At 36.0% G+C, this 15,152-nt stretch overlaps 2 protein-coding genes across 8 annotated transcripts in view; one reads left to right on the top strand and one right to left on the bottom strand.

The window, feature by feature from the left end:
• LOC144972853 (testis-expressed protein 47-like) overlaps positions 1–3,334 on the bottom strand; it is a 17,442-nt gene extending 14,108 nt beyond the window's left edge. The window contains exon 1 of the mRNA XM_078914586.1: positions 3,198–3,334. Within this exon, the coding sequence (XP_078770712.1) occupies positions 3,198–3,302 (105 nt within the window). The 5' untranslated portion in view covers positions 3,303–3,334. The remainder of the gene's footprint in view (positions 1–3,197) is intronic.
• The window catches only part of LOC144972851 (something about silencing protein 10-like), a 29,401-nt gene that overhangs the window by 1,987 nt on the left and 12,262 nt on the right, over positions 1–15,152 (top strand). The window contains exons 1-7 of one of the 7 annotated variants that reach the window (XM_078914584.1): positions 3,577–3,649; positions 4,006–4,103; positions 4,614–4,793; positions 10,009–10,102; positions 12,686–12,724; positions 13,599–13,728; positions 14,422–14,502. In XM_078914584.1, the coding sequence (XP_078770710.1) occupies positions 4,750–4,793; positions 10,009–10,102; positions 12,686–12,724; positions 13,599–13,728; positions 14,422–14,502 (388 nt within the window). In that variant the 5' untranslated portion in view covers positions 3,577–3,649; positions 4,006–4,103; positions 4,614–4,749. Of the gene's footprint in view, positions 1–3,576; positions 3,842–4,005; positions 4,133–4,440; positions 4,794–10,008; positions 10,103–12,685; positions 12,725–13,598; positions 13,729–14,421; positions 14,503–15,152 lie in introns of those variants that run through there. The other 6 variants (XM_078914582.1, XM_078914580.1, XM_078914579.1 and 3 more) reach the window with 6 other exon arrangements.

The following is a 15,152-nucleotide window of genomic DNA, read 5'->3' as shown; positions in this document are numbered from 1 at the left end:
CTACTACTACTACTACTACTACTACTACTACTACTACAAAATACTACCACGACCACCACCACCAATAATAATACAGTCCAAGCCGGTTGATTGGGACAGCTCAGTTCCTGACAAATCATCCCAACTAAGCGATGTCTCAATTAAGCAAGGGATAATAAAATTGAGCAATTTTTCAGATTTATCATAGTCCACAAAGTAATCAGGGAGACTTGCTTGACATCTAATTTGGGTTACTTCAACAGCCACTTGACTGCTAATTTGATCTAACGATGAGAGACAAATCTAACTGCACAAAACAATTAAAAAATATGCCACTCATAACAGTTGGATAAGTAAGTAATGGATTAAGAATGCTCTGTATACCCATTCGTCTCATTGAACAAACAAACCATTTGTGGGTGACAGCCTTGAACAAACTAAGCAATCACTTATTACCCATCGCACCATTGGTCAGTTGACCTATGACCATGGCATAACGATGGCAGTCAATGACACTGCCAAGGAATACAGGCAAATCTACTGTTCACATCTCTGTATGGTTTGACGACACACCTGATTGGCTGTCACTAACAGGGGATACAGGTAAAGTCTATTGTTCACACCTCTGCGATGAACGGTATGACCATACATCCAGTCTCGTTAGACTAATTTGGATTTTATGAAACATTGTTTCAAATTGGAGACAATGAAAAAGCTTTTTTATGGGGACGGCCATTGTCAAATTTCATCCCCATTAAGCGGTGGGCTGTTCCAATTAAGCATTGGGAATTGGCAACAAAAAGAACTTAGGATCAGGATACAAAACACGAAAGACTCGGAAGAAATAATAAACCTGAAAATGGAACGAAACAAAATACTGCATTCAATTCGATCACTTACAATAAAACACAGAAACTAGGAATTAGACAAAAAAGTGGAAGACATAGAAAAGTCCAAAAATAACGCATCGTCTATGTTCAAAGCGACGAAATCTCTGAACCGAAAACCATTCGAGAACCCAAAACTACAGGATAAATTTGGCAAACAGACAACAAATCCCAACGATATCCTTGACATTGTAACTGACCACTTCCAGCAGAAATTTCACAAACAAGTCTCACAAATATCTATCACATAGCCAAAGCGGGTTTTGCCAAGACCGAAGCACATCGGACGTTGTATGGACACATAAATGGTTGGCAGCAAAGGCACTCAAAGAAAACATATCCATAACAATAACCGGAATCGATATGTCCGCAGCCTTTGATACGATTGACAGAGGAAAACTTTTGGAGATATTAACAGACATAGTAGACGAAGACGAGCTTCGAATAATCCGATTTCTCCTCAGCAACACAAAGATACAACCAAGGATATACGGGGCCACAAAACAGACGCAGTTCGAAAGTAACATTGGGACCCCCCAAGGAGATAGTCTGAGCCCGATTCTGTTCACAATATACTTAGAACACGCTCTGAAAGAAGTTCGAAAAGTCATTCCAAAACCAACGACTCATATTGAGAATGCAATCCCTAGAGAAATCGCCTATGCAGATAATGTCGATTTTATTGGATCAACACCAGCAAATATAGACATCATACAAAATACCCTCATGAAATATAACCTCCAAGTCAATGCCAATAAAACCGAATTTACAACAATATCGAGGAACAAAGAGGAATGGAAAAGAACAAAGAAAGTCGGCTCACTAATTGGAGACACCGAGGATGTACAAAGAAGAAAACAGCTATCAAATTGGTCACATACTACGCAGGGACAAAAACATACCAGCTAACCAAGCCATGTCGGGATACTTCCAAAAACACGGGAACCTTTTCAGAGGAAGACCGATCACAACACTCCCTGTGATCCTAAACAAAAACCTCACAACACTTGGACAAAGCATTAGTCTCATAACGGCAGGGGACCTTGAAAATCTGAGAACCCTAGCAGAGGACCGGCAATATTGGAGACACCTCACACAGGAAATACTGGAAACAGCCAAGGCGACCCGATCTTTCGGTCGAGACGCGAAAGGCATCTAAGTCAAGAAGTAAGTCAATTGGAAAGGGTATGACTTTTTATATTGAAAAAAATCTGTTTCCCAATAAAGCGGCATCCCCAGTACTGGCTTGGACTGTAATAACAATAATAATATTGCTATTGCCGTTTTGGTTCCATTATATTATAAAAAAACAAACAGACAAAAGTTCAGAAGAATATGATGAATGTTACTCATTCTTTATTCTTTAGTGATAATACAAAACTCACCGAAATAATAAATTAGGTTACCAAATCATGAAGTATGGGCTCGAGTTAAAATAACAAATTTGCACTGAGGACTAAATATATATATATATATATATAATACATATATGAGGGGGGGGGGATTGGTAAAGGAGAGAGGTCCCTGCCACCATGTTGCTTTGTTTACACAGAGACTTGAGTTCTCACCTTGGCTGTAGTAAATAGCAGTTCTGGACTCGAGGGAGGGGCGGGGAGGGAGAAGGCATGGCAAGAAACTTACCTACCAAAATAGGGGAAAATGAGAGAGAGAGAGAGAGAGAGAGAGAGAGAGAGAGAGAGAGAGAGAGAGAGAGAGAGAGAGAGAGAGAGAGAGAGATAGAGAGAGAGAGAGAGATCCGGTTGTTTTTTGTTTGTTTTTTTATTTTAGTTGTTTTTATTTGTTGACAGTCTTCTCACACATTGGCATCGGGTTTAAGGTAAATGTAAGAATTTTTATTTTGTTCTTCTCTTTCTTTTTTTTTTTTACAATCTTCATCTTCATCTGCCACAGTGGTATCTATTTTAAGGTAATATTTTCTTTGAGTCACGAATATAGCACGTTTAGAAAAGATGAATGGCAACATTTTTAATGGCTATCTCTTTGGTAGCTAGAACTAATTCAGATACAGAAAAATGGCTAAATTTTAGCCTTGAAACACTTAAAACCACAGTCTCTGTGTAAACAAAGTAATAGGACGACATCCCCCTCTCCTTTACCAATGCCTGTGTATGTGTGTGTTTCTTTCTATGTGTGCATGTGCGTGTGTACTTTATAATTGTTATATCTTCAAATTGAAATCGATATCAAAAGTGGAAGTAGACAACAGAAAAACAAGAATGTAAAGCTTTTTAATACGAATGCCAGGGTCTGTGGTGTAAATGTTAGTGGACTTGATTGGACATTTATGAATTTTCTCAATAAATCATTCACCTTGTTATCTGCACGCAGATTCTCCTCAATGATTTCGAGAAGAGAAGGACCTTGCCCCTCATTAACCGAATCGTTTCTCTGTTCTAAAGCACTCGTCGTCGCCATTTTGTAAACATGTACCTTAGATACCGGAAAAAAAGTGATTCCAATTATCCTATTGATAATTTTTCATTTGTGACGTAACCCATCTTAATGTCAGATCATAGAAAAGAGCTATGCTCCTAATATCCATCGAATGATTTTTAAATTCTAATCTATACAATAATCAAGTTGATATTTGAATGCTTAAAGTGATTTTGCGTTTGTGCGTGGTTAGGGGGTGAGTGCAGGATTGAGATGAAAATAGTTTTGACAGTTGATCGTATTACTACCGGAAACGGTGAGAAATAGAGAAAACGAAACAAGCATTAGGCTAAGCATGTCTGTCTAACCATCAACAACAGTCAACCCAAGTTGGAACAGAAAGCCGCTTTATTTATCCTTTTGTCTTGAATATGATTACCATGACTTTTTAATACCATTGTGTTAAAGTTAGAGAAATTTATCTCTCAGTTTTCCCTTTACTTTGGGCAAATTCCTAGGGTTTTTTTTTGTTGATGACCGTTTGTCACAGTCACAACGACGAGACTGAGACTGAGACTTCTAGGCACTTTGATAAAATTTTCAATCTCAAAATATCTTGATTTGACTCAGTCAGGGGGATGGGACTTGAAAAAACATAAAATTTGATACTTTATTTGTTTCTCTACGACCTACGGTTCCAGAGTTATTTATATTTTTCTATTGAAATTTTTTGTCAATTTTACAGAGAGGATCTGTGATCTCACTGCTGCCTCAAAACCAGCATCTCGCGGCGATCGGGAAATTTTGAGTTTTACAGTCAACATGGCCCACTTATTGTTTTCAGTAATTTTGTTTCAATTAAAAAATAAATGGCAAGTGTCAGGTATCATTTTAATGGTCAGAAAATAAGCTTTATTTTCATATAAATCATTTTCATGGATGGAAAGTATGGAAAAAATTAAGGATAGATGAAAATGGAAAAAAATATGAGGTTTTTGTCCTAAAAAGTGGGGTTGATGGCGGAAAAAATAAAATAATGAGCGAGTGTATCAATTTTGATGAAATTTGGCAGAGATATTCTTCAATTAATTGTCTATCGATGTATGAAGTATAATTAAAATGTATCCATAATTTAAAAAGTTCTTATAATTCAAAAATTTATAAATTTTTATTACATAAGCTTTCTGAGAAATACAATCAAGAATTAAGAATGAAATGCACCGTTAGAAAGCTTGTTTTGTGCCCTTTATAATGATACCAAAGTTAGTCACATAGGTTCACAAATAACGCCATGGTGACCAAAACAGTAAAGGGTCAAAAATAAAGTTCCAAAAAACGAGTTTCACCTTACAGTGAGCCTATCGGCGGCCACTGGACTGGAGTTATCAAAGTGCCTAGAGACTTCTGGGACAACCACGAGAACGAATAATAAGGAAAGTAAATATCAACAAAACAGACTCAAAAGTGTAGGCGCAAATTGATTATAATCATGAAACGGAAAGCAAGAAAATCTAAGCCTGAAGACAGGAATTCGTAAGTAGGCACTTTGATAAAATTTTCAAACTCAAAATATCTTGATTTGACTCAGTCAGGGGGATGGGACTTGAAAAAACATAAAATTTGATACCTTATTTGTTTCTCTACGACCTACGGTTCCAGAGTTATTTATATTTTTCTATTGAAATTTTTTGCCAATTTTACAGAGAGAATCTGTGATCTCACTGCTGCCTCAAAACCAGCATCTCGCGGCGATCGGGAAATTTTGAGTTTTACAGTCAACATGGCCCACTTATTGTTTTCAGTAATTTTGTTTCAATTAAAAAATAATTGGCAAGTGTTAGGTATCATTTTAATGGTCAGAAAATAAGCTTTATTTTCATATAAATCATTTTTATGGATAGAAAATATGGAAAAAATTAAGGATAAATGAAAAGGGGGAAAAATATGAGGTTTTTGTCCTAAAAAGTGGGGTTGATGGCGGCAAAATAAAATAATGAGCGACTGTATCAATTTTGATGAAATTTGGCAGAGATATTCTTCAATTAATTGTCTATCGATGTATGAAGTATAATTAAAATGTATCCATAATTTAAAAAGTTCTTATAATTCAAAAATTTATAAATTTTTATTACATAAGCTTTCTGAGAAATACAATCAGGAATTAAGAATTAAATACACCGTTAGAAAGCTTGTTTTGTGCCCTTTATAATGATACCAAAGTTAGTCACATAGGTTCACAAATAATGCCATGGTGACCAAAACAGTAAAGGGTCAAAAATAAAGTTCCAAAAAACGAGTTTCACCTTACAGTGAGCCTATCGGCGGCCACTGGACTGGAGTTATCAAAGTGCCTATCGTAAGTAAAAAATCATGTCAATTCACAATATTCCACCAAACGGAATGTCTATGACCATGGCACGGTTACGTACAGTCGTACAGTACAGTGTGTAACTCGGGCACCTAGCCTCAGGCTCTACATACATGGTAGCCTTGTATTTGTACCATGCTTTGGAAGGAGGGGCGAAGGGGGCATTGCGCTTGGTGCAAAGTAACTTATGACCTTGTTGATTTCTTTCATTCCTACCCCCCCCCCCCCCCTTTGTGTAGTGTGTGTGTTGTAGTTATGCAGAACGTAAGCAGAAGCTGGGCTGCCAGACAGCCAAATGCCTGATTAAATTGCCCAAACAGAGAATGTATAAGTTTGGTATTAGTATATTAGACTACCTACCTGGTGTCTTGGTTTTTATTCCATTAGCCGAGGCCTAGTAGAGAACGACAAATTCTACATGTATTTGCAAACCAAGCAGAAAGTTTTAGTTTTACCATGAGATGCGAATGGATGACACTATATAACAAGAGAAAGAGAGGGGGGGATTGGGGAAGTTTGGGTTGAGTATGAAGCTAGTTATTGACGTATGAAATGACGCGATCAAACCCGAGTGATGCTATATCTTAGCTACGTCATTCAAACTTGCTAGGCAATTACTGGGAACTAGGCAGTTTAGTGAGCAGCAGCAGTGGCAGTCAAATTTTGACCCAACTCGCCCATAGGAAAGTTGTGACTGGAAATTGCCGTTCACGTTTTGGGGTGTTCAATTAAAGATGCATAACTTCGTTATAAAGAGGAATATCGCAGATATTTTGGTATCATTATTTTCGTCTTTCAATTTCCTTTTAAAGGGTGCCAATTAAGAAAAAATCCATTAATAATTCCAGAAGTTATTTGAAGTTAAAATTTGGCAATTTTCAAATGCATTTATTTTTTTATTTACCGCTTGTGTTTTTGAAATTTAAACGCTTGTTTTTAGAATAACATCTGAACTTTATTCATGCCAAATTTCAGGGGCTCTATTATAGAGATATAGACTATATCTATGCGCAGACACCTTTTAACTCTGCGTCGAAATGCCATGTTTACATTATCTTCTCATCATGGCTGCCCGACGATATCGGTATTCATATCGATATTTTAAATTTAGTTATGTATTATTTAAAATTTAGTCAATAATATTTTCAGTACTATTATTTACTATGTTTTTATTTTTAATACATACTCTCCAACTTTATTTATGGGCATTTTATAGTTTTTGTTTTAAAAGTTCGTATATTTCTTCTCTTTGTGAAATCCGATATTAATAATATCGATATTTTAAAAATACCAATAATTGCTTTAATTTTATTTAATTTTACTTTGCCATCAGGTCATCAAGTTTCTTTCCCATATGTTTAGATATGTTTGTTATCATTTGTATCCATATTCTAAAGGCCTTAGCCTTAATAATTATTATGGTAAGAAGTTCTATTAGTTATACATTTTGACACCCCCACACATTAAAAGAGAAGGGGGGGGGGGGGGGGAGAGGAATAAAATTATATTAATTGTCAGTTCAAATGATGTAATAGCAATAAACCCAAAGTGGTTCAGCAGAATTTTTTAAAGTATTAAAAGCCAGAACTTTCCTTCTAATTATAATAGGGAATCTGTTTCAAATTATTTCAACTTTTTCAATCTACCATTTTATTTATATGCAATTAAATTGCCAGAGGTAAAAATAAACTAATTATGTTATTACGCAACGTGTTTATATCTTTTCATTTAAATACTCTCAAACCCTTTTTATTCTCTATGTATTAATTCAAAGAGGGGAATTATTTGCAATTGTTTCAGTGAGATATTGGGGATAAATCCAAAAGTGATATAGCAAATTGTTTCTTACGTCTAGCCGAGTTTTTAATTATGTAACATTTGCGTCATATTATGTAATAATGTGTTAATTTGAAATGTTTATCTTCCTCTTTATTAATGTAAATGCATTGTCCTCGATAAGACGAACATTTTGGTATACAATATATGATAAGAGTTCCATATTGACTGTTTTAACCATGTTTTATTAACATCACACGATTTCGGTCACAACTTTGCAATGGTAATTTTGGGGTAAAAATCGATCTGAAATTTCAGACTTTGAACTGCCGTAACTACATTTATAATCAAGATAGAAACAAAATTCAAACTGTTTTGTAATCTGTGTTGCCAGCTCTTTCATATGACATTGGTTTCAAGTGTGTGAGGTACATTTAGAATTTCTATTAACCCTTTCCTTACTAATGCGACTGGATACGACATTACGGATTACTTGCTAATGCGACTGGATGCGACATTACCGATCACATGCTAATGGGACTGGATGCGTCTCTCGCGAATGGCCTCGTTTTAGCGTAACATAGCAATGAGCTCTCGAGAAACTTCGTTTCAGTGCGAAATCCACGTTTTTAATCGGGGTTTGACGATTCCGAATATCGAAACCGGATGTGTTTATTCAGTTTCGTTTTGAAACTGTGCCCAGTTGAAAATCAACACACTCCTTGTCAGCTATGCCTGGACGCAAGCGACACTGCTATCAGTGTGCTGTGGATGGCATCAAAATGGCAAGTGGTAGAACAAGGGAGACCACGACAGGGTGCCATTTGTGCAATATCCATCTTCATGTTATTCAAAATTTCATGAAAATTTTAAAAAGTGACAGAAAAACAGTAAGAAAGAACAAAAACACTGCCTTTTCATATCCGCTTTTTTCATTTTTTGGATTTTATTAATTTTTTACAAGACATTGTGGACAAGCAACCCAAACAAAGTATATATTTTCTTAAACTGCATTCTTTTGGCTTTAATATGGTGTATTAAATTTGATTCTAAATGAATTTGGTGATTTTATATGATTGTTTAAAAAATATTAGTGTGTTTGAATTTAGAGTTATGTCCCTTGGCTTAGCAATTGGGGTGGATCTGTGAATTTCCCTTAGCAATTCAGCCTGACTTATGGTGAACCTGTTAGCAAGGAAAGGGTTAATCTCCCTATGGGAACCGGTCGTTATTTCCGGTTGACCCCAATGCGGTAGAAGGGTTAACAGTAACACTGATTTATTTATTTTTGTCATCCAGATAACAGTTTCTTTATTGTCAATGCAGAATAAATCGTTTCCATCAATTAAGCTATAATCGCAAAGCTTGTCTTTTAATGATAACATTGACTAAGTTCTGGTGTAAAGTAAGATTGAATCTCGCCTTTAATTTAATGGGTTAAATTGTAATGTTTGATTTTTTAAAAATAACACACTCACAGACACAGAGCGAGGTCCATCCATTGCTTGTATTGCAGCAGCAAACCAGTTACCGGAGTTACTTTGTGCATAGATCCTGAGGCTCGGTGCCCAGTTACTTTATACGTAGACACTCCTTTTCACAAAACAAAACAACACTGGACAATCACAAGATGTTATCAAAGTAGTAAGTTCATAATTCCAACACATAGCTTCTTCCCAAGAACCATTAAGTAATGGAACACTCTCCCACCTGAAATCCTAGATATTATCAACAACAAATTTGGTCAACTATTTATTAACTTTAAACATTTATCTTTGAACCCAATAACACAATAATGGAGAAAGTCACTGCATAATTATAATTATAACATCTGCAGTGATATATATATATATATATATATATATATTCGTTTCTGTGTCTCTTTACACGTCCTCAGTCGGCGTAATCGTTAATAATGTCCGAAGAAAAAATTCTTACTCCATACGAATTGCTTGTTCTTGGTTTCGTTGTGTAGTGGTGATTAGTGTTGATGTGTAGTGGCATTGTTGTGGTGTGCGGTCATTGCTTATATTATGAGTGTGTTGTGTGTGGTATGTACATGTGTGTGTATGATATTGTTGTGGAATGTGGTTGCGTGGGGAAGTGGGGGGGGGGGGGGGGAGGAGGGGTATAATATAATATAATATATATATATATATATATATATATATATATATATATATATATATATATATATATATATATATATATATATATATATATATATATATATATATATATATATATACATATAGTAGGCTACCCTTGACTAGTGATTTGAAAGGAGTACAATAATGATTTATTAATTTTGTTGCCGGATTACCTTTTTTCTCAGTTCAGGTTTTGTAATGTGTGAATCAGGGATGAATAACTGATAAATAGTTTCTTGTGACCTCTCTTTTAATAACATTTAAGTCACCCTCTCTTTATCCAGAGCCCTGTATCTGAATAGAATTTTCTTAAATATCCTACTTTTATTATAATTATATGAAGACAATTCCATGATTTCATTGGCATTCTAATCCTTAGCTAGAATTTGGCCACCTCTTCCTTCAGCTCCCACATTTTCCAGTTTTATTAGTCATCAAAAACATTTATTTCCAGATCTTTCAAAGATGTTGGTTCAGGATCAGACAATGAAAGCATTGGTGATGTTTATACAGATGAAATTAGTGGCTTCACAGAGGACAGAAACAAAGTAAGAGTTGAAGATTTATTTTTTAATATTTTTTTAACACACCATCAGAGCAAACTATTATTTATAATGATATTGAATCAATGCTTCAATGACAAATTTGTAATCAGAAAAGTGAGTGGAGCAGGCACTTATGTTGGTAACAACAAGATATGAAGTGAGTAGAAAAGTGCCAGAAGACAATAGAGAATAAAAAAAATTTTCGCGGCGGTGGTGGGGTTTGAACCTGCGACCTTATTGGTACGACAACTCCGCCTGGCAGGTGAGAGCGTGGCTCTACCGTGTGAGCTATCCACGAACACAAAAATATTCGTTTCAAACCCAAAGTCATTTCTAGATCCCTCTCTCACCCACTTCTTGAGATCGCCGATTCGTTCGCCACCATCGCGAAGCAATTTTGACCAGCAGTTAAGCTTAATAGCCAATATTCTCATCACAAACATATAACATAGAAACGATTGAGACATTGAGTATGCTCCGGTGTATGGGGTGAATTTTTAATTCAGAAAAGTGAGTGGAGCAGGCACTTATGTTGGTAACAACAAGATATGAAGTGAGTAGAAAAGTGCCAGAAGACAATAGAGAATAAAAAAATTTTTCGCGGCGGTGGTGGGGTTTGAACCTGCGACCTTATTGGTACGACAACTCCGCCTGGCAGGTGAGAGCGTGGCTCTACCGTGTGAGCTATCCACGAACACAAAAATATTCGTTTCAAACCCAAAGTCATTTCTAGATCCCTCTCTCACCCACTTCTTAAAAAATTTTTATTCTCTATTGTCTTCTGGCACTTTTCTACTCACTTCATATCTTGTTGTTACCAACATAAGTGCCTGCTCCACTCACTTTTCTGAATTAAAAATTCACCCCATACACCGGAGCATACTCAATGTCTCAATCGTTTCTATGTTATATGTTTGTGATGAGAATATTGGCTATTAAGCTTAACTGCTGGTCAAAATTGCTTCGCGATGGTGGCGAACGAATCGGCGATCTCAAGAAGTGGGTGAGAGAGGGATCTAGAAATGACTTTGGGTTTGAAACGAATATTTTTGTGTTCGTGGATAGCTCACACGGTAGAGCCACGCTCTCACCTGCCAGGCGGAGTTGTCGTACCAATAAGGTCGCAGGTTCAAACCCCACCACCGCCGCAAAAAAAATTTTTATTCTCTATTGTCTTCTGGCACTTTTCTACTCACTTCATATCTTGTAATGACAAATTTGGTGGATGAATGACTGCCATTGGAAGTCACATGATATTCCAAATACATCAGGTAATTCATGTCCTCCTGTGCACTTGTAAAAGTATTGCTCTTGCGGCGTTTGTTTTTTATCAAGCTTAATTCAGGCTAGCTAGCGCAGTATGTGATATTATAACATAGTATAATGAATGTCAGAAAACATCACACACAGTGATATCAGAAACTCTCCCAATATTAGAAGACAAGAGAGCAAAAAGCCCTCAGTGCCAAGACTAAATACCTGCCATGTTAGTCAATTGACAAATTTTATCTGTTGTCTTAGTCAGTCATGTAAACAATATGGGGAAAAAATTGGGAACTTGTAATTGCACATCATATGCAGTGCTGAGCACCATTTACCAGAAAATTGTCTGATTGGTGTCAGTTGTCAAGTACTCATTGTTCGAGTACCAAGCTGCCCCTCAAGAGTTATCCCAGTTTCTAAAGCATGGAACGGACAATAGGAATTGCTTGCCACCCTTTGGATAGGATTTTAGTCTATCACAAAGAACTTTCTGCTTGATCTAACAGACCCAGCTACTCAATCCCTGCAAGGTGAGGGGGGGGGGGGTCATGAAAAATTCTGTACTGCAATGGGACAGATCCCAGTCCCTTTGCCTGTGAACCGAATGCTCTACCAGCTAAGCTATCGGGACTCCATACCAAGCAATAGTCTATGGATAGAATTCTTACTTTATTATTTTATAAATTATGCTGCAGTGTTATTGCAATTATGTCCAGTTGGCAGTCACATGATCTGAGCTGTATAAGTAACTCCCATAGCGGGCAGGGGCGCACTTACTGTGTCTTCTATCCCCATTATATCTGTTTTCCAACAAGCTTTCTGTCTTTGTCTTGGAATGAGATTTCTTGGTTTTGTCCTGGCCCTTGCCAGAGTCCTAGCTGGTAGGGAAACAGTCAAATGCATAGTTATTGTTTTGGAAGATGATATTTTTTTCCTTGTAAATTATCTCTCTGTTATGTATTATTGTATTTTTTATCTTGAATGCATAATGTCATTTGAGTGTATTTTTCTTTGTTATACTATCCCATTTTCTTCCTGCATGAGTAATATAGAAATTATTATTATTATTAGTAGTAGTAGTAGTAGTAGTAGTAGTAGTAGTAGTAGTAGTAGTAGCAGTAGCAGTAGCAGTAGCAGCAGCAGTAGCAGTAGCAGCAGCAGTAGTAGTAGTAGTAGTAGTAGTAGTAGTAGTAGCAGTAGCAGCAGTAGTAGTAGTAGTAGTAGTAGTAGTGTTTGTTATTGTTATTGTTATTGTTATTTTGATTTTGATTTTGATTTAAAGTGTTGATTATTTTATTGTTTTTATTTATTTTTTTCTTCAAGGTTAACTTGGGACCACAATTTTCGGACAGTGATGATGAGGTATGTATAGTATATTTCTCATCTTGAAAAATTGGGTTTGATCACAATTTCAGAGACTAGAACTAGAATTGCTTTTCAATGGTTCATAAACCAAATTCATGTTTAAATTGGAAACTGGTGCTTCGTTGATTAAAGTACATATATTTGTTTAGCAAATTTCCATTATTATTTTTTAAATTTTAATTATTCTCCTTTTAAAAAAAAATTGACATGGATTTTCAATATTTTATCAAATTGAATATTTTGTATATATAAGTAAGGAAGTGAAAGTTAATTTTCTGAGATAATTTTTATTTACAACCATATTTTGATATTAAAGATGTGTCATTAGTCCAAACAAATGAGATAACATTGAAATTTTTCTTTCCTTTTTTCATTTTAAAAAAATGGATTTGGTTTTTACTCTGTTCTTGCATCAAATCTCATCACTTTCACCAATATAAGATTAACAGCGATGCAATCCTGGCCTCAATTGAAGCCTATTGTCATGGTGAAAATTAGCTCTGAGGTTAAAATGAATTAATTTAAAAGGATGCTGTTTTGCCATTGGATGGTATTTTTTGTGCTGACCAGAATGTCTTGATAATTCAGACAATTTCTTGAAATAGGGGTTTGAGAATATTTGACATATGGTTGTATTTCTTGAAATGCAAGTTTTTTTTATTTTTACAATTTTGATGATCTGTTGTAATCCAATGCGCATAGGTTAACATTGAGTCTTGAATTTGCCTTTTATCAGTTTTGATTTGATTTAAAAATTTTATTTATTTTTCGGTTTGTGCGGGGTTTTTTTGGATCTGGTTTAACTAATTTGTTTCATTTTGCTACGTTTATGTGACATAATTTTACTGATGGTTGCGAAATCTTACTACAGGAGCCAATTCTTCCACTGAACCGTGACGATGAAGATGAAAGTGATGAAGAACTGGGGGAATGGTCCAGGCGACTTACCCAAATTAAATATGACAATAAAGTGGAGAAAATGAAAAACAAAAAGTTAAAAGGTAGGGAATAAATGGGTTAAAGCCTCCCTCCTGATTTACTATTCTTTTTACTTTATTGATACTTTTAGAATATATTAGCATCACCAGTACTTGATTTAGTTGTATTGTAGTAAATACAGTCCTGTAGAGCCATAAGGCCAATTTAGACAGTTATTCCAGTTTTCTCTATCGTTAAACAGAGAGTAACAATTCTAGCATCCCTTTTGTCAGGAAACTGTAAAGCACTTGCACCAACTATATAGGGTCAATCATTGCTGGGTGAACAGTGGGGCCAGACAAAGTTCACCAGTTGTCTCAATACATCTCATACAATTCTTTACGGCACTTGCCAAGAATTTAGCTTTATATTATTGCAGGTTTAAATTTACTCATTTTTCTCATCAACTTTTTAAAAGATTGTCTGATCCTAATTTTTCCACTGTATAAATTTACAGCATAAAGTCATACATAGCCACATGGCTCATGGAACTGGAGTTTGTCACAATCTCTGTAACATTAAATGGACAGTTTGAATAGAAGGCTAGGCTGTCACCAAGCACTTTCTGTCATATCTAACAGACCCAGCTTCCTTATCACTGCCAGGTAGACAGAGGAAAATGTGTGCAAAATGCCTTTCCTGTTGAAATGTTTATTGTTAATGCTATGCAGCCCATGAAAAATGAATCCATGTTTTTTTTTCTCCACAATAATTAGAGATGAAACCAGGAAGCTCATGGGGAGACCACAGAAGTGCTTATTATGGTGCGTTCTCCAAGGTTAATGACAGGAAAGTAGGTAAGTTGGCTTAAACGATCTCATTGTCTTCTTACTTTCTTGAAACTACAGTAAAATTACTTTAAACCGAAAGAAGCTAAACCGAAAAATACCATGAACCGCAAAGAATTTAATAAATTGTACCAGTTTCTTAATTATCTTTGTACTAATTCTTCAGATGAACCGAAATACTTCTAAGCAGGACTTTCTTTAAACCGAAACAACTTGAGAGCACCTTCCCTTTTTCTCTCTCTATTTTTTTTCAAAAATTCGGGAAAGTGGCCACACATAATAATGCCCGGTGTAAGTATAAGATGAGGGCGAGGGGTGGGGTGTAGGCAAACACTTCAATCACTGCACTTGAGCTTGACCAACACCACAATCGTGCAGACTGGAAAAGGAAGACAAGGGTGACTGGCAGGCGAAGGGTGAGGTAGGTATGGCTGTAGAATCACGCATGTTCTCGCTCGTGTGTTGATGCTTTGGAAAGGACTGGATTTTCAACACGACAATAAGGGGGGTGGGTGTAGACTTACCATTGACATGCCACTTTGTTTAAATGTGTATGTGAGGGGGGGGGGGGGGGGGTCTATGTAATTAGGCCTTTGAACCTAATGGCTTTTCAACAAAAGAGGGGTGTGTAGTAGACAACTTAGCAATGTCATGCCTTT

This window comes from Berghia stephanieae, chromosome 5 (genome assembly GCF_034508935.2).
Source record: "Berghia stephanieae isolate SIO BIC M18660-M18661 chromosome 5, UCSD_Bste_1.3, whole genome shotgun sequence".
Taxonomy (NCBI): domain Eukaryota; kingdom Metazoa; phylum Mollusca; class Gastropoda; order Nudibranchia; family Aeolidiidae; genus Berghia; species Berghia stephanieae.
Note: the sequence above shows the minus strand (reverse complement) of the source record. Positions and strands in the feature narration are given on the sequence as shown.